Source organism: Taurulus bubalis, assembly GCF_910589615.1.
Source record: "Taurulus bubalis genome assembly, chromosome: 1".
NCBI lineage: Eukaryota > Metazoa > Chordata > Actinopteri > Perciformes > Cottidae > Taurulus > Taurulus bubalis.
The window spans coordinates 42,355,781-42,380,734 of NC_136589.1; the positions used below are offsets into that span (position 1 = coordinate 42,355,781).

Genomic DNA, 24,954 nt, shown 5'->3' on the forward strand with positions numbered 1-24,954 from the left:
ACCCAGTCGAAACCAAGACCAGGCCAGAGGGAGTCCCACACTCACGATAAAACGTGGAACAGACACTCAAAATCGATCCCTACTGTCCAGGTTCCCATTAAGAAAGCCACAGAAAACCAATGAAGATTCCTCTTCATTCACCTCTTTTATTACCGCATAAACTATATTTACGCGTATGCATTAAGTGCACCGCGAGAAACGATCAAAAGGCATCGCAGAGGTTAGAAATCGGACGCCGTGGTCTCGACTGGTCTCCTGGTCTGAGACCTTCACCAAGTGGTCTAGCACCAGGATCCCCGAGTACAAAAAGCACGGAGAGAATCTGACATTTGGCAGTTTCCAAATATGATTTTTTTTGCATGAAACATGTCAGTTAAATTGGGTTAAAAAAGAGCTTTACTGGCTGTCAGAACATCTGTATATGAAGATTCAAATAAAGTTTAACCTTTAGAAACCCAAGGCTCATATATGGTTCTTTTTTTACTTCTGTACTTTGTTCAAGTGGTCGTATGAACCCCATTGAGTTACATTACTTGTATTATTTTAAATCATTTTTTTCAAAATTTATTTGTGAATAAAATGCATATTTTCAAAAAAAATCACTTCAAACATATTTGGATCATAACTATTAATGTCCAGCATGATCCAAGCTAGATTTCCCCCCAAAACAGTCACAGACTTTTACTAACTCCATGGTTCAGGCCCTTACCAACACCCCACATACTAATAGGACACCTTTTTGGAAAGATTAGGACCTAAATAATCCGAATATGCAACATCAATGCAAAACCAAGCTTCGACATATTGGGAAGGTGTTTTAGTCAAAAAAAAAACATGTCGTTCGGTTCAAAAATAGAAAGGTTACTTGTTTTATGACAATACATTGTCTCACTAGAGGCTGCTGGGTATTACAATTTGCATAAGCCTTCCCCCTTGCTGTGAGAGGTGTTTCTAGAAAAGTGGGGGGTGCACGCAAGTCACAGGAAGCGGATATGTGATACAGAAGAAAAAAAAGAAACCGCCGGCGGCTTGTGATTTTACAGGTGCTAATATTGAGTTCGTAAGGATTTTGATTGCTTTGTTAGACTTCCACAAGCCTGTACGGTTACTGAGATGTGTTTGTTAGTGAAATCCGACTTTGTAAAGGGTATTTATTAATCATAGATTTGGTGAAACCTTTACGACTGCCGCAGCAAGCTGACGGAGCAGCAGTATAGTCGGCGGAGTTTACGTAAATACTTAAACTTAACGGTTACTTTAATTACACCATTATTGTTTTACACCATATGTATCTTCTCATAGGGGTTGTGGAACTGCAGAACTTTAAATGAAGTTAAACAACAATGTGGTTCCGGAGATAATTAAGAAAACGTTCAAACTAAATTAAAAAAAATTTGTCCGATAACAGGCGCAGCTTTGACTTGCCTTGCCGTGCTCAAGAGGTAAGCTTAAGCAGCGAATGAGGATATTTTCACCTGAAAAACAAAGTGCTCCAAAAATTATAATTACGTAAAGAAGACAGACGTATCCAATAAATATGAAACATTTATTTAGTTGGGTGTATTACGAGCACATTGAAGCACAGCGACGTAATCCAGTTGAGTCCCAAAAAAAAAACCCAGTAAAATCACCTTCAGCTGATACACGATGCATGATTCACGATACAGAGACGACAGAGAGCTGGACATTTATTTGGTTTCCTGTTAGGAATAAACAAAACTGTGCCAAGGAGCCGGTGAAGATCTCATATCCAACATGGCCGCCCTTCCTTCAAAACACGCTGCCATCGCCTGCACTCGATTCTGTGCTGAAAGTCTCGTTGGCCCAGGGGAAAAAAACAAAACAAAAAGGTCGCGTCCCCTCCGGTCCCGGTTCAGAACATGACCTGGGCTCTGAAGTGCGTCTGCAGGGTTTTGTTGCTGTTCATGCCCAACTTCAGCATCCATTTGGACTTCATCATCTGTACGAAGCGCATGTCTTTCGGTTTCTGGTAGAAGCCGCCTGCGAGAGAGACTGAGAGAGAGAGAGTTACCATGGAGGAACACCAGGGGAGCCCTTTCTACAGCTTTGTGTCATCTGGATGATTTTGAACACTGATGTTTTGTTTATGACAGTGGTTTATGGCTTATAATGTATTTTTGCATGATGTGGCATCTTCACTGTATTAAAATGATATTATATAAATAATAACTTTCATTTTGGAGACTGTAGTTTGTCTCGAGAACGAATCAAAACGTAACCAACACTAACTTTTAAAAACAGTTGAATAAACACATTTCTAACCAACAAAAGCTTGACTTGATGTCTTAATACCGTCTAATCATCGATTATTATAACTATCAAACAAGATTATTTAGTTCTTTTTAGAGATGCACAGTCCAATACTAACTCAGGTATCGGATACCATTCCAAAAACAAACCAAAAAACGTTCAATTCACAATGATTTGAGATGAAAATAAGTAGAATATCGTCACACGATGGAACCAGAGAATGTTTACTTTCTAATTAAGCAAATTTTTTATTAATTTTGTATTTTACTTGTTGCCCAAAACATGCATTTGCAGTAGCTGAATGAACAAAGCCTTCAAACAGAACACTCTGCACTCGTGGAGATAGTTTTATAAAAATTAAAAATACTTTTTAGAGGTTCATTATTTGTATCTGATGCGCCGACTGAAGACAGAAATATAACCATATAAATATAAAAAGACAGAAATGAAATATAGAAAGACAGAAATATTTTAAAAAAAGACAGAAATGAAATATAAAGACAGAAATATAAAAAGAGAGAAACAGAAAAAGGACAGAAACATAAGGACGCTCACCTCCGCCTCCCCCCCAGCCCAGAGCTCTGTACTGCCGCAGAACCCGGCCGACGGCGTTCCTGTTGTTGGTCACCGCCAGCGCCCTCTGGACTCCGAACCGTTGCTTGTAGTACCTCATGAGGGAGCGGTGGCCGATCGTAGCGCCTGAGGAGACACGGACGTTACAACACGAACGCATCGTCACTCATTCACACCGAGACCACGAGAGCAGACGTCCACAAGCGAGGGTTCGAATCCTTCAATGTTCAAGTCGCAGGAATTTAAGAATTTAAGAAGCAAATCCAGAACCAGAGTAAGTTCGGCATTTTTTGTTTGCCAATTAAATCGATTATGAAAACTGCTTTTATTTTTGCGTGTCCATCGACAATTTCATTTGATAATTTATCAATCATGAATAATTATTATGAATCAAAGTCTTTTCAAATCAAATTTAGCAAATCGCCAGTTATTTGTCTTTTCACTCAAACATTTTATAAACTTGTCAAACAAGCGTGTTCCGCTCTTGAAATCTGCAGATTGAGAATAAACTGTAAAGTCACCAGAAGGGAGCGTCAGCTCCAGCATGTCGTCGTCGTAATCCAGGTTCTTGTCTTGAGGAAGCTCTTCTTCGTCTCCGGCATCCTCTCCCTCCTTCCTGTCGGGGTAGCTGCTCCTGTTGGCCAAACAATTAATACATGAATTAATAAAATGTGTGACTCAGAGGGACAAAGATGCAGCCGTTGTGTTGATACTTTCATATCTGCAGGAGGGGAAACGTTTCATCCATCACAAGCGGTCAAATACGTCACAGATTATTAAATGTAGATAGATTTCTTTTTTTTTGGTTACCTGAAGTCGTAGAAGTCTGCAAACTCCAGGGCGGAGTCGCCGTCCGTGAAGAGTTTACAGTGGCTTTTGTCGGTCATGTGACTCTGAACCGCTTCCGCCGAGTAGAAGGAGCGGCCCTTCTCGTTGCACCACAAACACACGTTTCCAGCGCCGACTTTTTCTCCTGCGACAAGAGAAGGGGGTGCAGTTTGATTTTATTAAGTGTGAAGAGAGGGAATGTGAGCCCTTTTTACTGTAATTGATCTCCTTGGAGCAGAGGTTGCATTTAGCATGCCCTGCTTTATACATTTTTATGAAATCCTGGGACAGAGGGAAGCTGTACTGACTCCTTTCTGTTTTGACCTCCACCTTCAGGCCCAGCTCCACCTTCATCTCAGTCCTGCATCAAGCTGCGCTGCATATAGAGCGTTCTCTTCCTTAAACTCTTCCCTTCACATCATCTTATCAATATCTGGGGGGTTACTGCATGTTTCATCACGTTACATTTTTTTTTCCAAGCAAGTCACCAATACAGGACCCAAAAATGTTAGCTAACGTGATATCAAGCTGACTAGCGTTCCATAAAAAAACAAGTTGGGAAAGATTTAATGGGGTAACGCGACAAAAATATCCCGACACACAACTTGGATGGCGAGTTACCTTCGTTCGTATCGGCGGTAACTTCAACTTGGAGTGAAAGGATAAAAAGTTGGAAGGGAAACGTCGACACTGTAGCCATCTCAACACGCTGATTGGCCAAGACTCGACACATCAAAGATGTTTTATTGCAAAGATCACGACCTCAGCTTTTCTCCGTGTCTCACTCCAATCTCAGAAACACTCTCAAAAACAAACTCTTCGGATCTACACGATTCACGTGGATGACATTTTGTTTTTAAAGCGGCGAATTTCGCCGAAAGGTGACAAGTTTGCAGGTATGATATATGTACACACAAATATATACGTACACACACTTAAAGCCCAGACTCACCGAGGTAGCGGACGAGGCCTCCGACGTCCACGAGGAACTCCGCGTCGGGGATGAAGAAGCTGTGCACTTTGGTCATGTGGGCGATGTTCTTCACTAGCGACTTGGAGTGGTGGGAGCAGAACAGGCAGTCCGTGACGGGGATGGAACCCGGCAGCGCCACAGGTGTGGGGTCCGACGTGGCCACCGAGTCGCCTTCCACCTGATCCATTGTCTCCTCCTCGTCGTCCTCGTCGTCCTCCACCTCTTCCATCTCATCGTCATCTTCCTCCTCGACGTCCTCCCACTCTTCTGGAAGATTGTTATTGAAAAAGGGCGTCACTTTCGAAACCTTTCACTTAAAACTGACAGTTTATTGACTCCAACTAGGCTTCGAATGGAGAAACCTTTAACAAAAGAAACATTAATTTATGTTTTCATGAGATTTGACAGCCCAGTGGATTACAGTTATGATAACAGTCGATATTATAATAAATAAATAAATGTGCTGAGAATATATATATATATATATATATATATATATATATATATATATATATATATATATATATATATATATATATATACACACATACATAGCACATTTAATCTCCTTCATAGTTCCCTGGCTTACATGTCGAGATGTTCAATAAAAAGTTTCCTCCCCGATACCAGTGAGTTAAAAACAAAAAGAGGTCATCGGGTCATAATTCAGTCTTAAAATATCCATTTTAAATAGGAAAAGGTTATTATGTTATATCTACATGTATTAAAGTCTCTGGCACAAAACTGAATTTTACATTTGAACACTTGGTATTAAAGTCATAATTTGGTCCCCCTTCCCCTCTCTACCTCTCTCTTACCCAAACGGCATCTTGAAGTTGCGAGGAAGTGTAAGAACAATATCTGAAAAACAAGCCTCCTTCTTTACAGGTTACATGTGTTTTATTCCTCCTCACCTTCCACAGCTGTGGCTCCCTCCTCCGTCTCCCGCCTCTTGGCCTGCTCGTCCAGCCACATGAGCCTCGGTGGAACCTCGGCCTTCTCCGCCTTCGGCCTGGTGGCTCCCTGCGGCAGAGGCCCAGCCCTCTGCTCCTCCTGCAGCGCCTGTTGCCGCAGCGCCTCGTTCCTGGCGTTGCGGTCCTCCTTCTCGTCGCCGAGTCCCTTCTCCCGGTTCTTCTCGTTCATCTTCTCCACTTTCCTCTGGGCGGCGAGCAGCGCCTGCTTCTCGGCCTGTTGGTGCTTGTGGGACTGCAGGTGGTTGTGGTGGGCGTTGGCGCTGGAGAACTTCTTGCTGCAGACGGCGCAGCCCTCGGTAGCCGCCGCGTCGCTCAGCTGCTGCTCGGCGGCCGTCCGCTGCGCCAGCACGCGCTCCTGGAAGTTCTCGGCGGTGACCGGCGGCATGTCGGCCACCTTGCGCTTCAGGTTGTAGCGGTGCCAGTCCGTCTTGTAGTGCGCCCGCTGCACCTCGCCGTCAGCGAACGCCACGCGGCAGCTGATGCAGGTGTAGGAGGACATGGCAACCTGAAGGGAAGATTAGAGATATTTATACAGCTCAAAATCACACGTGCATCTCAGAGGCCTTCACAATGGACACCTTCTAGTATTAGACGCTATATTATGGATGAATTGGATCTTTCCCAAGTATTTGGCCTTTTTGTTCATGATAGAAAATCAAATATTTGACACACAAGACAATGGATTTATCAAAACATTTGCCTCCAAACTTTCTGTTGACTGGCTAATTGATTTATCGTCTAATAGTTTCACGACCAAAACGTGACATGAGGCCAGGTTTTAGTAGCAGACTGTTGGGAAATTAGGCATATAAATGGTAGACAAAATTAATATTTTGAGGAAATGTTCATTTTCTATAGTTATTCTAACCTACAAGAGGTATTTACAATATTGTATTTGATCTGTATCAATGATTTACTCAATTCAACAGAACCAAAATAAAAGCAGTAATTATTAAGTGTAGAAAAAGTCAATCAATTATAAGTCCTGCATTTTAAATCTTATGGTAAAGATCCTGTTTGATCCTCAATAGTATGACGTTTTAGTTGATTTATTTATTATTTTATATTTAAAATAATGTTAAATCTGCACATTAGTCAAACAACTGCGGAGTAGAAAGAACAATGTTTTAAGTACGAAGACAACAGCACTAAACACGACGTGCGGCGCAGATCTGGAGACTGTTTCCAGTTTAAATAAATAAAGTTACACACGAGGTGGATCCAATCTGGACAGCTTGATATCTTAGCCACCTGGATAAACAGCAGCTAACGTTAGCTTTCGGGTTAAAGCTAATAAACTCACAACCTAACAACAGCGGATTGAAAGCGGTCCCTGACGTCACCAACCGTTACTTACAGAAAGTTACATTATTTAAGTAGTAGATAGCTAGCTGCCGCAGGCTAACGTCGGCTAGCACCCAACAACTTGGTGTAAACATCTGCTTCAAAAACAGCTAACGAGTCAGAGGCGTGACACGTGAGAGCCGGAGAAGAAGGTTACCACAACAACGGACTTCCGGTGTTTCCTTACGTATTCGTGAGAAGTCTCCTCCGATAATAATGATGTGTTAAAGTCTTTGTTTTGTTGCGTTAGCTTCTGTCTCGCTACGCCGTTTCGGCTAGTCGCCGCAGCAGCACACGTGGGTGAACTTTCACCTTTCTCTTCTTTGTGTTCTTTGTGGGTAGTTGGCAACTTGTTTACGGTTCAACTGCGCCACCTAGTGGTTCGGAGTTTACCAGAAACGGTATGTTTCCCATAAATATTGTACTTTTATTCCTCTACATCTCAGAAGTACAAATTAATATTGTACATTTTACTACTCTACATATCAGAAGTAAATATTAATATTGTACTTTTACACCACTACATATCAGAAGTACATATTATGAGTGTACTTTTTCTTCTCTACATATCAAAGTAAATAGTATGATTGTACCTTTACTCCAATACATCTCAGGAGGTAAATATTAACATTGTACTTTTTCCTTCACTACATCTCAGAAGTAAATATTAATATTCTACCTTACTCCTCTGTGTTTGCTGCATATTAAACCACAGAAATTCAATGGAATATAACTTTACATGACTAAATCCTCGTCTCTGGTTCTGTCCAGTAGAGTCAGGGTCACAATGTAGGAGCGCAGGGATGAACGCAGTCGACAAGCGTCTCTTTTTGGCTGCACACCTCTGTGGCCGTTTATTCACACGCTCACAAAGATTTCTGTCGAAACACTGTCTGACGTCCCGTCACCTTTAACCCCCACCCGCCATTGCGTTACCATGGTTACGATACCCCTCTTAAAGGGACACTGTCACTCATATCGTAAGTCATCATAGTAGTATCCCTGTGAGTCCTAACTCCCGCTACACCACTAGTTCTGCTGAATTATGTCCTCCAAGCAGAGTCCATTGCACATATATACACAGCACAAGCAAATCCAAGTAATTGTCATGAAAAAGGGACCCAAGACGCTTCCTTGTGGCACACCAAATGCAACTTACAGATACATGTGCCCTCAAACCTCATCTATTGAAAGAAATGAAATATAATGTTAATAAGTATGTTATCTTTAGTGGACAATTCTCGTAAAATCAGGATCGTTGGGTTTTCAATACCTTAGAATGAGTCGTTTATATCTACATATGAAGCAGGGCAGCCATGTTTCTACAGTATTTGTCGCAGTTTATTATGCTACGGTATCAGTTTATTAACCTTATCAGCCCGCGCCCCTTTTTCTGATCTCACAGACATGAGGAAGTGTGTTTTTTCAAAACTAAAACTCTGCTATTACATCATCCACAGTTCCGATCTAATTTATTTAAAGTGCTAAAGTACTGTAACCCTTGCGAGAAGATACGTGTCTGTTTACATTAAAATAAAAAGATTGTTACATTAGAAGAACTCCGTAAGCTCCTCAACATGACGAAGCGATTATAACGTTTCACTAAAACTCTCATAAGTATCCCTAACAACGGCGGATTTCACTCAAAGTAACTTCCCTTTAACAGTAGAGACCGTGTGAGTCTAACAGTAGTAGTAAAAATGGCTGCGTTTCGAGTTTTTGCTGCATTTCAAGGTCCTGCATCTCATTGGTACTAATGACACATGTGGAAGGAGACGGTCAGTTACATACCAAGTGTGTTATGGTGCGAGCAAGTTTCAGGTTAAAGTAGGTAATTTTTATACTTCTGAACCAAAAAACACTCACTCATACTTCCCTTCTGCACTCACTCGCTCACCAAACAGCTGCTGTGTTATCTGTGATCCTCCATTAGCTCGAGCCTCTGCAGAGTGAGAGAACCTCTGATCATCATGTCTCACGGAGAAGAAGACCATGACTCAGTTCCAGTGGCAGCTGGCCAATAAAGGACCATGGGGCCTGGCCCCACCTTGAGCCACACACAAAAAATATAATAATAATAATAACAATAATAATAATAAATTATACAAATTGTCAATATTTTTGTTTTGGAAATATTGAATATACCCAGTAATATTCCAATACTATATACAATGGCGAGCACGAGCACTGCTCTTCAAAGAAGACCAAACCCTAACTCGGTAAAATCTCTCCTCCATCACCCGTTTGAGAGAAGAACTTTGGCAGAGAAACTCAAGGTAAAACAACTGTTCCCAGATCAACTTGACCTCGCCATAAGACAACAGACTGGCGTGAAAGGGCTTACACCAGACGGCTACACCAGGACGGTTTGGCTAGCAGCTGGATGCAGTCGTGCTAACGCCGTATTTTGTTTACATGCTTGCTTTTAAAATCAACAGGGACGGATCCAGCATGGACAGATACGGGAGTAAGGGACATGAAGCACTTGTCAGAAAACATGAGAACACCAGGACACACATGGATAACGCCTTCAAGCTAGCCATACATCAGGCAAAGTGAACATCGATACCCAGGTGGACGACGGACACAGGATTGCGTTGAAGAAACATGCATGCTGTCGGTTATTATATGATATGTAAGTAACCCAATTTGTGTTCTGGCTTTAGAAACTGTTTGTCAATCAATGTTGCATGTTTTCGTTGTATGTTTTTTGCCTGCCTTAAGCTAGATTTATCTGGTTTACTGTTTTAAAATTAGATGTTTTTATTTTGAAGGCAGCTTGTGGAGTTAAAAAGGAAGTCGCATTGTGCACAGATTTAATGTTGAAAAGCTACGGAAAATCTGTAAAATGTTGTATGCAAAATAGAAACAGTGACGTTATTAGCACTCCCCCGAAGAGGCACAAGGTGAGTTAAAGTTGTAATAAATGGAATAATTGTAATAACTGTGTATGTTTTAAGGACATTAGCATGAGTGTTGGCTCTGTGTGTATCCTATTAATGCAAACAAGGAGCAAGCTAACATAATTATCGTTTTTGTGCCTTTGTACACAGCTCTTACGTTGGTTTTGGAATGTATCAATACATTTGAAATCATCAGTCAAGTGCAGAAGTATGCTACATGATATATATATATATATATATATATATATATATATATATATATATATATATATATATATATATCAGTGGCAGGCCGTGGATTTTCTCGGGCGAGTTATAGTCTCGATCAGCTGGCGCACCCAGCTGGAAGCTGAGGAACAGAGGAAGACAGGAGCTGTGCAATGAGAAAATAAGCTAATAGGGGAAAATAATTATAATACATGTAGTGTATTTGTGAAAAACAATTAAATTATAAAATAGCTATACATTTGTGATTCTGTTTATGCCAGCAGAGAAGGCTGCCGCGCTGTCTTCTTATGAGCAGCAGCATCGTTAACGGTACGACGGCATGTCGGGGTAAACATTGTGGGAAATCACGCTTATTTGCCTACTCTCTTTCTTTCAGTGGACGCTGGAAGCAGGAGGCAGTTAGCTTAGCTTAGCATAAATACTGGAAGCAGACCAGACCTTCAAGCGATACTGAAGAGGCGTGTCAGGAAAGATGGCCCGACATCGTCCAGATCTGTAATTACAAATTACAGATTTGTAATTAGCTAACGAGTGAGTCCTCGTGCCTCCTTTTCATCTCTGTTGAGAGTTGTGCGTGCCCAGAACTGATCGAGCAGGATGAACAGATCGGATTGCCTGAGGGGTGCAAGAGCAAGGTGAAGAAACACAATATCCCTCTCTGCACTTCTTAAGAAATGGCTGTGGAAACGCCTCACGTAAGATCTATTTCATTTTATTAGTTCCATTTAACTACATTTTACTACAACTATGAATTATTACTGAAGTTCATCGTTAGCTGACTAGCGGATTAGCTACCATTAGCTAGCTAACGTTTTTTGTTTGTATTTCGAGATAAAAGATCAACTCGTAAAAAAACCACTGCATACAGTCCAATCAAAGATAATACATATTGTGGTATATTGTCATAACTAAATAAACTCATCATTGGGAACATATTGGGTCGCTGAAACACTTTTTAATTAAAGCTACCTACAAATCTACTGTAGAAAACTTTGTTTACAAAAACATGTACTATTAAAAGGAGCATTATCAAGGCTTAACTTTTCTTTGCGGTGCCTCAAAATGATTCAAATTTGATTTATGATGACGTAAGATAAAACAATTGTAAGAACGAAATTCATTGGGATCAGAATGTAATTGTTATCGTCTCTTTGATATAATATATAATTCATAAACTATTTCATATATTTATATAATTTACATTACAACATAAGATACACATAGCTGCATTCACAAACACACAGATATCAAACAGACCAATCTACAACATTTTATTGAGTTTAATTACATAAAAGTACATTTCGTTAATGCATTTTGGTTCCAACCCACCGACCCATGTTTTAAATCTGAGTTCAATCCACTTTTCACTCTGAGACAAATACATGAAGCCACCATAACACGACCGGAAGATAAATGAAAAACATCAATCATTTTATCAGTTAACTAAAAAAATTAAAATAAAGGTATTTATTCAGGGAAGCCTGAAACTGCATACACTCTTATTCAGAAGTCGGAATATTCTTTTGTCCTATACAGCTACATCACATGTGAGCTAGAAATGAACTGCAGCCACTACAAAGTCCTCTCAGGCACTGATGAACCAATGTGTTGTTGTTAGAGTTCTGCTAATACAAGGCAATGCATGATTAATTCAAGAGGATACATTATACATTGTTGTGTGTCTTTATTGTGAAAACTATGCGTTTTAATGTACAAGGCGTGTTTCAGAAACAAGTTTCTTCATTGAGTCAATGGTTGATGCCCGACGCGGATGCATCGTTAAATAATAATTAAGGTGCAAAATGGAAATAAACCATCTCATAACATTTAACTTTCATTGCACTAAAACTACATTTTTACCAAATTCTTTTGGATCATCCAATGACGTCTTCATGGGCTTAGTCCGACTCTGAATTATGTTTATTCTAAATCTCTACTGGCTCCAGAAACATGTTCTGGAAAGCAGAAGAAGCCCTGAACGGACCAGTCACAGCTCTGGGTCGGTGTCTCCGGCGTAGCCCAGAGTTCATGCACAGCTATACATCTCCTTGTATCTGCAACTTTATTCTCAACCTCTCCACCTCTCATACTACCTAAAGCTCATGACCTCAGGTAGATGGACTGGTCAATCCTGAGCTTTTTCAACAGTTCATCTCTGACGACGGCGAAGAGAATTTCAGGTGAGAGGTGGGCGGGGCATCTGATCAGGATAAGATTTTGCTAAATTCTGTTTGAGTTAGAGGATGCTGAATGCAAAGGTTTATTTTTTTTTATATGCCCACTGACGACCAAAATGAGCAAAAAAGTGAAATTCATGAAAGCACTGGAAGTAAAATGTTTCTGATCTGTTTAAATCTCAAGATTTGATTTGCATGCAAAGTTGTTGATAACTGCTGCATGTTGTTATGAAATAAAAGTTATTCTGCTGCATACATTTTTTCATGAAAAATAACTTACTTAAAAATATATATATAAGAAAAAAGGTTTCCTCTGTTTTAATCCTCATCGTCAACTATCCAACCAGTCGTAAATATTCTGAGCATTAAAGGTATTTAAGATGGCCATGTGATTGTCTTCAAATTCCTGTTGAGCTCTGGGTAATGTAGTTGGAGGAATCAATGTTGGTGTCAAAGTGAGAGTTTTGAAACTAAAGGTGGTCAGTTGTAATATACATTAATAATATATGACGGTGTTTCACTGGTGAAATATGCATTGTAATGCAGTTATACTGGTCTTCTCAATGCATTTTTGGGATGTATTCAGGTTTACATTTTGGGAAAGAGTCAGTTGTGAAGCATTAATTCTATGTCAGACATCTTTCTGCATATTCAAATATAATTATCGTATTCAATAGTCTGAACGGTTTAGTATTTTAGGACATTTTCTTGTTACTCATCGCCTTAAATTGTTGAGAAGCACAATATCAGTGTTGACTATTTTGTGAATAATCCAGAGACAAATGTACTATCTACGAAGCATCCATAAGCAATTTATAGTTATTAAACGGTTTAAACACACTCTAGTTTAGTTGTTTGCAGATATAAAGACATTTTAAATGCATGAACAGATAATGAATGATTGATAAAACAACAACAACTGTAATTCATGTTAGATTTCAATACAACATATGAAATATTAGTTTAGTTTTAATTGCTAATCGTATTATTCTATTAATTATACACTGTGTCGCAGTTTCTGTCTCAGTTTCAGAACCGTTAAACCTCCGCTGTTATAGTCATAGTTGTCAAATAAGTTATTGAGTACGCTATAAGTGTTTATATACTATTTAATACTATCAACATTCTTTTATTAGGTGACAAAAAGCTTTGAAAAGGCAAATATGACTATAGCTATTGATTAGAACCAAAAGCAGGTCCCAAAGTCCTTTTTTGTGCCGGGCTCAGACTACATAATATAGTTCATATATCGTAATGGTCATGGACCATTATGGACCAGTAGGTTAATCAAATATGCTCTGACCTGACCCTAAAAGTTGAGAAGAAAAAAAGTGGATGAATAAATAAATATGCAGTGACATGTGCAGATTGAACAGGAAAAAAAAACAAAATCTACAGTTTCCTCCCGCTCACACCAACTTGTGACAGTTCCCAGGTGCCTCATCAGTAGTGTTTCACTGTGACACACTATGCAGATTTTTTTTTTATAGCGGCACCCAGCACTTGTTTTACAGGTCATTATTTGGCTGATATATCGCGTAGTCTGAACTCGGCATTAGGCTGCGATGATCGGATTAAAGTAACTTCCGCCTGTATTTTTAGTTTTGACAAACTGTTTTAAATGATTGATGTAAATTCTACAGAAAATATAAAATAAAATGGAAACATTGTTTTCCCACAACCCCCGGCCTCCCCTCCACATTGTCCTCCGTCATCCCTACTCCCTCCCACGGCGATTGCACTCTTCATCCATCATTGCCGTCTCAGGAGTTTGGAGAAGAATCCGGGAGAGGCCGGCTTGTCGCTCGGGGCCCGAGCGTCCTCTTTGGTCGCCCTCTCCTCTCCCAGCCCCAGCTCCGCCTCCAGCTGCTCCAGCTCCGACTGGTCCAGCAGCTCAAAGTCCTCCACCTCGCTGTCTGACTCCTCGGCCAGCTCCAGCAGCCCGGCGACGTCGGGGAGTCCGGACCGATCCGAGTCGCCGGCGGCGAAGCCAACCGCCGCTTCTATCCTCTCCTGCATGGCGGCTGTGACGGCGGCGGCGATGAAGTCACCCGCCATCTGGTTGACCAATTGGAGGGCTTGGTCGGCGGGTTGGTCTTTGTGAGTAGAGGCCGCGTGCTTGGATTTCATCGGCAGCCGAGGGACAGACGAGGGAAGGCCGAGGCTGAAGTCGTCGTCGTCGTCGTCACCGTTGGTCGTTGCACCGTTGTCAAGGGAGGGGAATTCCTGAAGGCCTCCAGTGAACGCCTCTTCTCTGTCGAGGTCTGAGAGCCAAAAAGAAAGATTGTTTAAAAGGGGCATGGTAATAAGACTTTGATGAGCAGCTCCTATCTTTTATTTTGTAATATAACAATAAATAAATAACTCTGTTATGTGCCATGATCATATAAACACAAGCCAAATATCCTTCACAATTGACGTTGCATGCGCTACTCGGTTAGCCTTCGTGCTAACGGTACTGGGTTAGCGAGCTGAGCAGCGACTCATTCGTTTGCATTTTCTTTCATATCTTTCGTTACGAACCATTGTCCTTGATCAGTCTTGTCTTTTGTCATAGAAATGCCAGTGCTGCATAGGCTCATGGGTTTGACAAACCACCGTGAACTAGCTACTCACGCAGAGCTAAAACAAAAGTCCCTCAAAACGGCATCCTAAGAAATGCGATCATTCTTAGTTCTTGTGGTGCGGACACAATACAAATGGGGGGTTCTTACAACAAAAACACCATGGGAAACGCCAACAGGAAACAAGCACAAAACGTACCCTCTGAGTTCTCAGTCTGCGGTGTGTGTCCTTCTGACAGGTTAAAAGTGCCGTTGTCCGTCCACGTCACATCAGACACCTCGGTGTCCGACACAGACATTTCCTTACAGGCTGTGGAGTCGAGCTGTCGGAAAGGAAAACACACAGAGACACATTTTAGAGTGCAGAGACAGAGATGATCAAGGGGCTATTCTTCGAACGTGGTATAACAAAGTCGATCAAATGTCCTATTATCCAGCTTAAATTAGGGAGATGATTGACATCAGGCTTTCCCGGTTCTTCAAAGGTTGACCCGCCCTCAAACAGCCTCGTTCATTCGAACCAGACGTCAGTCATCTGGATAAATGCTCGTGCACGCTCCTTTCAGAAGGGGGAGGAGTCGAACACAGATTCAATGATCTTCAAACGCTACAATTTTAAATAAACTCAGAGAAAGAGCGTCTCTTCTCTCCGTGGAGGAGCAGGAGATGATCATGACTACATATGATGAATTTAAGTCCATAATCATGGCAAAGTCTAATGGTGCGTTCACATCCAAAGCGTAGTGAATATTCGCCACACTTCCTGTTGTGAACGCAGCATAACGCCGCCTCCGCTGGTCGGGCTAGAGTCACATAAGCATCGCAAAATATCAAGTTAAATGCGTCAGTGTTGGGAAAATGTATCGGCTAATTTTAAGTGCCTCATCACCCAAATCAATCAGATTATATTTATTTAAATGTGCCTGCTGGCAGTATACAAATGAATATATACTTATGAGGATATATGTAGTGTATGCGCATATGTATCATGTGTGTATATACATGTATGTGTAGATTACCATATAATAGGAGTTTGAATATGTGTATGGGCGGATCAGTACCTTAATCATTTTCTACAATAATGATATGTATGGTGTACTAACAACACTGTCATATAATTCTGAGTGCTTTAACACATCGATTAGTTTCTTAAGCGCTAAATAAACGTTACGAACAGCACAGCCTGCAGCGGCTTTCCCGATGTTCTCCACATCGCTGACACTGTACAGACATGTACCAGTCGCAAAAAAGTTCAAGGCTGTGATCTAGTCTGTGAGGCACTGATCCAGTCTCAATACAGTATGTGAGACGGGCGATGCTCTGCTGCGCCTGTGGTGTTTAATGTACGACTCAACGAGGTCTCGGCAGAATCTATAGCGCCGTGTACAGGAAGTCATGATGATGTGAGAACGGATCTTGGCGATCTGGAAGAACTTTCTCCCTATAAAACTAATATAACTAATATTGCTCCTTCATCAATGAGGAAGTGAGCTGCCTTTTTTGTCCGGTGGGAGTGGCCAGTTTATCCAGTGATTTTCACTAAACCTGCTCTGGAGGAGGTTTAGAGATTTCAATATGTTGCTATGGGGATTTTTCTAAACTTGCTTCGAAGAACCGAAAAGCCTGACCTACGTCATCTTATCCTGGAAATTATCCAGCTAACTCAGTAAACCAGGTAAGAAGAATAGGGCCCAGGGCAGAAATAATCTAACTGGATGAGGATGAATTATAAGGAAGGTGTAGTTTGCTGTGTGCACTATGCTTGAAGACAGCTCTGTTAGCCAGTAAGCAGAGCTGTCTTCTTGCCAAGTCCTGTCAGAAGTCTTTTTGCGAACTCCAGATAGACGCGTCAAGTTTTTCAGGTCTTAAAGAAGGATTTGGCCAAAAAGTCTGAAAAATGTTTTTTTTCCGGTCTCAAGTCAACACGTAAGTAAAGTCTCACACAGTCAAATCCCGTCCTTACTTCTGTGTCCACGTCTCTATTCTAGCATGATGTGTCCTCCCTCAGCATTTCAGTCACTTCATTAATAAAGTGATGATGTAAATAGTCTGATAAATGTGAATGCCTGAGTGAATGTAGTCTGTAACCAGTTTGGCTTAAAGAGCAAATTCGTTTGGGCCTCAATGCCGATGTGGATGATGTGGACTGGATTTCAATGAGCTCTAACTGGACCCGGTCACAGTCAACAGATGCATCATCAGATGGAGATGTGACGAGCGACCAACCTTGGGAAACATGGAGGAGAGGTCCGACTCAATGCCTTCCTTCTCAGTCTGCATGATTCTCTTCTCTGACAGGAAGAAAACAGGAATGCGACTGATTTAGTTTTCTACTCCAATACGGAATTCAAAGAGTAATAAAGAAGGTTGTTGGGGCATGATATACAGACATAATGTACATTATGTTTATGTTTAAATATCTGTAATGCTCATATTCCACTTCAAGAAAAGGTTTTCATCTGCTGTTTCATTCAAGTATTTCACTTTTTCAAAATATAATAAACTGACATGTTTCATACATACCATGGTTCTCTTTGATTTTCTGAAGGAACTCCCCAATGCCAAAGTCCAGCTTCTGCAGAACCGGCTTCAGCCACAAACCAACCTCATGAAATGAGATCAGAGGCCACAGGAAAACGCTGAGAACTGCACAGAGAGACAACAAGAGAATAAACATGTGGCACAGTAAGTATTTTCTTCCATAAATCCATTAACATACCTAAAAAAACATGTAGTGTCACAACTCCATTAAGGGAAGACACAACCAGTGGTATAAAGAAGATGATACTTTCTATGAAGTATATATAGAATACATAGAATATACGTCTCTGACATGATAGAAAATTGTCTCATAATGTTCAACGATTTACTCACCAAGAATATATGAGATAATAAACCCTGGAATGTAACGTCCTAAGACAGCAAAGAAGGTGCATAAACTGCAAACCAGCAGGCAAAACTAGAAGAGAAAGAAAGCGAACACAAAGACAAAGAAAGGACATTTAGTACCAGTTACTTTGGCGGGAAAAGTTCAGCATTTTGGAAAACCTAGCGGTGTATTCACACTTATATTTGTGTACAAAGTCAAAGTCAGCTTTAATGTTAATTCTTCCATTTGTGCAAACATACAGAAGATTGGAAGTATGTTTCTCTCCTGTCCAACATAAAGTGAATTGTGATAATAATAATAAAGTGCAAAACGTTTTTTAAAAGTTTAAAAAAAGAACAACTTATAAACAACATATAAATTGGAAAACAGTCAGATGAAACAAATTAGTTACATGTTTGAGTTTCCTGTGCATTTCCCTCACCTTTTAGTCTTAATGCTAAGCTTTCTGTGTCCATACTTAGAAAAACCCACAGACACAAGCGTTTCTATTGATCCTCTCAAAGCAAGAAAATAAAATGTGCCTAAAATGTTTAACTATTCCTGAAAATGCAGAAATGCGACAGACATAGTGGGACGCATCGCTCTTCTCCACCACGTTAAGTTGAATCTGTTTGTATCTGAAGGAAAGCCTGAGGACCACATGCTGTGATAACTCGGTGAAGAAAGTCCAGATCGGTCTGGGGTCTGATCCACTTTACCTTGCCAGGGTTTTGCTGTTTGAAAGCCGATGTCTCCTGGAGGAAGAGTTTGATGGAGTCGCAGAACTGAGGTCCAGTCCCAGACTGGCTGTCCTGATCCGAGTCGATGATCTCCCAGCTACGAGAAAAGACAAAGAAGCAACGTTAGTCATTAAAGATAACTCACCTTGACGGTATAAGCTGCACCATTTTGAAGGTACGTAGTTGGCCAAACAGCCTGACAGGCTTTGTTTGATGTTGAAGATAATCTTTCTCTAACCTCATTCAAGTAATTTCCGTTGCCGAAATGTGTTGTTATGTGCTTTTACTCTTGATTTTATCCTTTTTTTTAATAAATTGGTATTCTATTATTGGTGACTTTACCGACAAGACAATCAGGAAAAGTACGTTATTTGCCCTGTGCACCCTTCACACGTCCAAAAAGTAATTAATAGATCAATAAATAAGGACGACAATCGTCAGTCGCTACGCAGACGACTCAACTTTATTTACAGCGAAACTTAAATTATACAACTTGTAAGCTTGTGAACTTTAGAGTTGATGGTGTTGATCATTATTGTCGGGTTCGGGTCTAATATCGCCTCCCTATGCTCGGTCTAGATTTCTTTAAATTGTACCTTTAAATTTCTCGCAGGGGACCTCGGTTTCGCGGTGGGACACTCTTTACGTTTCTCCACGTTCCTAAAATATTCATAGCGTCGCGATAATACATCGCAGAAATATAATTTTACATCTGGCGGAAAGAGGAGACTTCCTTCTTCCGCTGTCTGCGCCTTGCATTAACTACATACCTGAGCTCTGTAAACACACTGGTGTTTTCACTCATAAAACAGAGATATTATGGCAAAGGACACACTTTACTATGGAGGAAGCTGTGGCGCCGATCTTGCTGACGAGGACGAGGCCGACCCTGAAGGCTTTGACTCCTGCGACCAAGAGGAAGATGCAGACAGAAGGGATCCATTTGAAGATGGGTAAGTGTATTTAGATACTAAACTTTGTGTTGCAATGGCATATTTACGTTAGCAGAGTGAGCACATTTAGCTGGTCCCTTTCTGCTCGAGTCTGGCGTAATGCAGGTACACGTAGTCTGTTTACGTTAGCCGCTAGCACAGTTAGCTCATGCTCTCACCATAGTCCCTGCTGGATCTCTGTTACGGGTTTTGGTGTGCAATTGTAACTTTCTTTCAGTGAACTTAGTAGTGACCAGTAGTCATTTATTTTACAGAGGATTCACATCTGCAGCAGTGGACAACATGCAGCTTCGCTCCAGCCACCAGCACCTACGTCGTCGTGAAAGACAGACGATGACGCGGACACTGTTTACCAGGTAACGTAGGTACACAGTTCCGCTGCACAAGTACACCTGTGAACTGTTCAAACTGAAGTTAGTATTGACTAGTAGTCATCTATTTTACAGAGAGGATTCACCACCACCAGCTAGCACAGCCATCCCCACCAGCCCGGCTTTGTTTTCTATTTCTGAACATTTATATTGTGTAAATATATTTTTAATTTATAATACATCTTTTATTTAAAAAAAAAAAATTGTTGTGATGGTCATTTTTCATTTGCACACACCCCATGAAGCTTTATCTGCAGTATTAAGTCATTTCTCAGTCCCATTTTATCATTTTGGTGAAAGGTGTGAAAGACCATATTTCTTCAAAAAAAACGATAATATTTCTTTTAGTTTTATACATTTATTTACATGTATCTACCATTGTATTCATATATTTCACTGCTTTTGTGAACCTAAAACCTTTGGTAAACCAATTTCCATAACCTAAACCGAGTTACCACCTATATACCACCTGTAAAGTTATGTTTGAACACGAAATATGAAGAATTTCAAAAAATCAAGATTCCATTTTTCAGCTTTAGTCATATTTTCTCTTTACACTTTTGCCTTATGACAATGGTGCCTCATTACATAGATAGCTGAGATTGTTCTGCAATTCATGATGTAAAACATGTGTATGTATCTTGTATGAAAGTGCCTTTAAAAGGTGAATTTAAGAAATAATGTAAAATCAAGAAAATTGACTGAAAATGACCTCAGTGTTCCAAGAGATGAATAAAGGGACTTGACTTGTTGGTACGTGTAGATGGTCAGCATGTAATCACTGATATGGCATGTAGTGACTTTGCATTAAAAATAGTCTCAACATTTGACATGACCACGAGGGGGATTAAATAAGTTGATTCTGGAGGCTTAGAACTATACTGGTTGAGGGTCATTGATCAAATTTAGTCAAAGAAAAAAAGGCCCATCCAATGCAATGTCATGGTCTAAAATAAGAACCCGACTATAAAACCGGCGAGAGGACTTAATAGACAGGTGACGGATGAGAATTGGAACGTGAGCGTGCTTTCCATGCTGTGTTTCTGCTCGGCCACCTGGTGAGGTATGAAACTTTCCCAGCAACAAAAAGCATCTCCTGTTGTCAGCCCTCGTGCTCACGTCCCATAAAACAGTTGTAAAAATAAAAGCACATGTGGCTCATGTTGAAGTCATGTGCGATAAATAGATACAGGAGCGAGGTAGCTAAAGTTCTGCTAGCTCTCCTGGCCAGAAAAAAATAAGGCGATACAAAAAAATCTATTATTATTATTTAAGAATAACACATCAACTTTATGTTTTTGAAGCGTATAAGGCTGAAGGAAAAAGTTCCACTGTGGTTTTGGATCAAAGGAATCAAACTGTTAGTGAAACGGGTGCAAGGTAACTGCCTTTAACACCTTCCATCAGATTCATTGAAGATTTACTGAAAATTTAAGTCCAACGCAGGATGGGAACCACGTGAAAGCAGCTGTCGTGGAAACAGCTGCTGTGAATTCACCGTGGAGTTCGGGTGACCGAGCAAAGTTCCCACCGGTGAACACAGCTGTGAGGTTCCTGTGCTAATTAGGAAATGTGTGATTGTTGTCCGACAGAGGGTATTCATTTTATAAGAAAAAGGTACTTTTCCAAGAGTGCAGCCACAGCAACACACTGGCTACCAGCTTCAATGTGAAACACACTACAGTTGGTAATAGTTTTGAAGACCCTTCATCAGCTCAACCACATTGTTTGCTCCAGAAAGACAAACTAAACTACCCTTCCGTCCTTCCATTTTTTTTTTTTTTTTTTACCCTTTCTCCCCCCATAACCCATCCAAACCGCTGCCGCCCCTAATCATGTATCTGCCAGGCTGAAAGGAACGAGGATGGGATGCCACGTAGTTACGGTATCTCATATATACACCCCCCCATCCCACCTGACCTAAAACACCCAGCTGTCTCACATGACCCTGATGACGAAGGATCAACCTGCTGCCCCCCGTCTCGACTTCCAGGCACATTCCCCTCACAGGACGCTGATCTCCAGGGAAGCATGATGGGTTCGGACACGCGACACCGTGACACCGTGAAGCAATGACAGCAGTAAAGTGAGAGAAAGGATGAGCGTTTCTCCGTTCCACGAAAGAAGAGACGTCTCCCTGGAAAGAGATGCAAGTCTAAAAAGCACCATACATTTTCAACACACCACAGAGCAACTTGAGTGTGGGAGAGTTTATTTTCCCACTGGTAGGTGACAGGGTTCAGAGCCATGGGTGGCGTCCGTTAAGGTGGCGGGACAAGACGCGTGTTCATGTTTGTTAAGTTGGATAAGGAGGAAAGCTAATGTGGGTTGTTGTTGTTGTTGTTGTTGTTGTTGTTGTTTAGATTCTGTGACTCTCCAATGATAGAATGCTGATATTACTGTTTTATTCGAGATTTGATTGGCTACATCGAAAAGGTCTCCATCTATGTAGACGAACACTGGAATTCGGGCGAGTTGAATTCATACATACATAATATATATATATATATATGTATATATATATACACACACACACACACACACACACACACACACACACACACACACACACACACACACACACACACACACACACACATATTTCTCTTTTGGTTTCAGATTCTTTTCTCAGAATTGAATACAGTAAATGTGATTGATGGATCAGATACAGTTGGACTTTAGTTGCACTATATGTAGGGATGATATATATATATATCGGTGATATATATTATATATTCCCATCTGTCTCTCTTTCCATTGAATTCCACCTCGCGAGTGTAATCCAGAAGCATCTGCACAATTTAAGAAGAATAACTGTCATCTTAATACACATGGGGTGCATTTTGTCAGCCCTCGTGTCACATGCTGTCTGAGCTCCACGAACACTTTGGATACTGAGAAGTAAATAGATCACATTTCAACGCTCCGGATCAATCTAGACCACCACCACCGACACCATCAGTCACTGGTGGGTTCATCAATCAGTCAAGATGTGTCTTCACTAGACGTCAGGAGAAGAACGAAAAAATAAAGTCCAACTTTGAACATTGGCTCTAGTCCCCGTCTCCCAGAAGGACTCGCAGACGGGGTAAGGAGGGCGGCGGCAACTCACAAATGGCTGTCGGGCAGATGGCCCTTTTTTCCCCGACCAGTAATCTCTGCAACAACACAGGAAGCAGCGTGTCTGAGCCTCTAACAAGCCCGATGATGGCGCTTTTAAAAATAGAGCGAGACAAACAATGCGAGGAATGGCGTCAAAAGCATCCACAGCTCTTCGCTTGCGATTGGGAAGAAGGGGTGTAAATATGTTCCCCCACCCGTCTGTGTGGGCACATGCCACCGAAACCCTGACTCTGAAGCAACTAATACCTGTTTATGTTTCGCGTGCAGCCAAATATACAGGGAGCTGACATTAACAGAGTGAGAAAGCAAAGTCCTGGCCGATCGAGTTTACACAAAGCCAACAGCGACGAACAGCGAAGTGATATAAACCATAAGTGGTATGGATGGATGGGGAGCGGTGACACGACACTGTGTATGGCTTTCCAAGGAGAGCTATGCCATTTGGTTCATGTTGTTGATCTGTTTGGACTGAAATTAGGAGTCAAAATGTACCAAAATAATAAGAGCCGGTTTGACTTCAGGTCATACATAATAACTTACGTTTAACTGTTAAACTCATTGCGCAATTCAAACACAAGATTGCAGTCTCTCATGTGATCGATTATTAGGTAGCAATAAATGTTCAGCTCACCCAAACCACCACATAAATAATAAAATAGAAATAAATCACCACTTCTCTTTTCAAGCTCAGTCTTTAGGTAAAAGTAGTTAGGGGTATTTTAAATAATTGTTTCTGGAAAGACAAAAATGCAATTATTCAAGCACAATGAACCATTTCCCTCCATTGTTTTGGCACAGACATTTACAAACTGACAAATAAAAACAAGATAACAAAAGAGAAAGTGAGAAAATAGGAGACAAAAAAAGGATCTGTGAGTACAGACCCTTTAAGTCACTGTCTTAATGCTTCACCAGATCACACACAACTTCAGCCATACCTCAGTCCTGCCCCTTGATCTTCAGGAGACATCTCAAGAGCTTTGGGTATCTTCAGAAGATTTGACAAAGCTACTAAAATGCAGCCAAACACTGGATAGTCAAGATGAGAAACAGCTAGAACTTGTCTTTGAGGTGAAAAAAAAAATGATGGCACAAACTCAGGGTTGAGCCAAACTCTGGGTTTTTACGTGCCACACAGTGAGAGGGCAGCTTGTGTTTATCCTCAATGAAGCCCCGGTTGGAGTATTTCAAGCAGCCTCTAAAAATAGCCTACATTCCAACTGTCAGCAACCAGGAGGACAGGGGATGGGTTTAGGGGGGTAGAAACAACAACACCCTCCACCACCACCAACCTCAAACCCATCCCCACCACCAACAACCTCAACCCTATCACCACAACCTTTCTACCATTCCCAACAACAACCACACCACAACCAACAACCCCAGTACCACTGTGACCACCAACCTCAACCCCATCACCACGAATAACCTCACCCCTACTACTATCCCCAACAACAACCAACAACCCAAGTACCACCGTGACCACCACCAACCTCAACCTCTTCACCACTAACAACCTCAACCCTACTACCATCCCCAACAACAACCACACCATCAACAACAATAACACCAGTGCCACTGTGACCACCACCAACAAACCCAACCCCATCACCACCAACAACCTCAACCCTACTACTATCCCCAACAACAACCCCACTACAACCAACAACCCCAGTACCACCGTGACCACCACCAACCTCAATCTCTTCATCACTAACAACCTCAACCCTCCTACCATCCCCAACAACAACCACCAATAACACCAGTATCACCGTGAACATCACCACCAACCTCTACCCCAACCCCATCACCACTAACAACCTCAACCATACTACCATCCCCAATCCCCAACAACAGCACCAGTACCACTGTGACCACCACCACCAATTCCGACCCCAACACCACCACCAACCTGATCAGAATCATAAGTGTTTATTGCCAGGTACATTCAACCTACGAGGGATTTGACTCGGTGAATGGTGCATAACAATAAACATAGACACAGAATAAAAATATAAACAACAATATACATAGACATAGAATAAAAATATAAAAATATTATA

General features: G+C 41.2%; 2 protein-coding genes across 2 annotated transcripts; both read right to left on the reverse strand.

The window, feature by feature from the left end:
• Positions 1–1,623: 1,623 nt before the first annotated feature.
• znf622 (zinc finger protein 622) lies at positions 1,624–7,233 on the reverse strand. Its single transcript, XM_079232635.1, has 7 exons — positions 7,151–7,233; positions 5,560–6,124; positions 4,625–4,912; positions 3,655–3,817; positions 3,366–3,478; positions 2,827–2,970; positions 1,624–2,013 (listed from the first exon to the last, which is right to left on the reverse strand). The coding sequence occupies exons 2-7, from the start codon at positions 6,116–6,118 to the stop codon at positions 1,874–1,876; spliced, it is 1,407 nt and encodes a 468-aa protein (XP_079088761.1). The 5' UTR covers positions 6,119–6,124; positions 7,151–7,233; the 3' UTR covers positions 1,624–1,873.
• Positions 7,234–11,359: 4,126 nt separating this feature from the next.
• retreg1 (reticulophagy regulator 1) lies at positions 11,360–23,879 on the reverse strand. The gene is made up of 7 exons (XM_079226057.1): positions 23,830–23,879; positions 18,424–18,541; positions 17,710–17,794; positions 17,359–17,481; positions 17,062–17,126; positions 15,035–15,158; positions 11,360–14,535 (listed from the first exon to the last, which is right to left on the reverse strand). Exons 1-7 carry the CDS (start codon positions 23,859–23,861, stop codon positions 14,024–14,026), a joined length of 1,059 nt encoding a protein of 352 aa, XP_079082183.1. The 5' UTR covers positions 23,862–23,879; the 3' UTR covers positions 11,360–14,023.
• Positions 23,880–24,954: the final 1,075 nt, after the last annotated feature.

What these genes read in the sequence shown, in the direction of transcription:
- znf622 (XM_079232635.1), bottom strand. Translation starts at nt 6,118, where the DNA reads ATGTCCTCCTACACCTGCATCAGCTGCCGCGTGGCGTTCGCTGACGGC. An exon ending in GCAGACTTCTACGACTTCAG is followed by an intron (nt 3,479 to 3,654) that starts GTAACCAAAAAA and finishes TTTGGCCAACAG; the next exon opens with GAGCAGCTACCCCGACAGGA. An exon ending in GGGCTGGGGGGGAGGCGGAG is followed by an intron (nt 2,014 to 2,826) that starts GTGAGCGTCCTT and finishes TCTCTCTCTCAG; the next exon opens with TCTCTCTCGCAGGCGGCTTC.
- retreg1 (XM_079226057.1), bottom strand. Translation starts at nt 23,861, where the DNA reads ATGTCTCCTGAAGATCAAGGGGCAGGACTGAG. An exon ending in AACAGCAAAACCCTGGCAAG is followed by an intron (nt 17,795 to 18,423) that starts GTAAAGTGGATC and finishes TTTCTCTTCTAG; the next exon opens with TTTTGCCTGCTGGTTTGCAG. An exon ending in GCAGACTGAGAACTCAGAGG is followed by an intron (nt 14,536 to 15,034) that starts GTACGTTTTGTG and finishes TTTGGCTCTCAG; the next exon opens with ACCTCGACAGAGAAGAGGCG.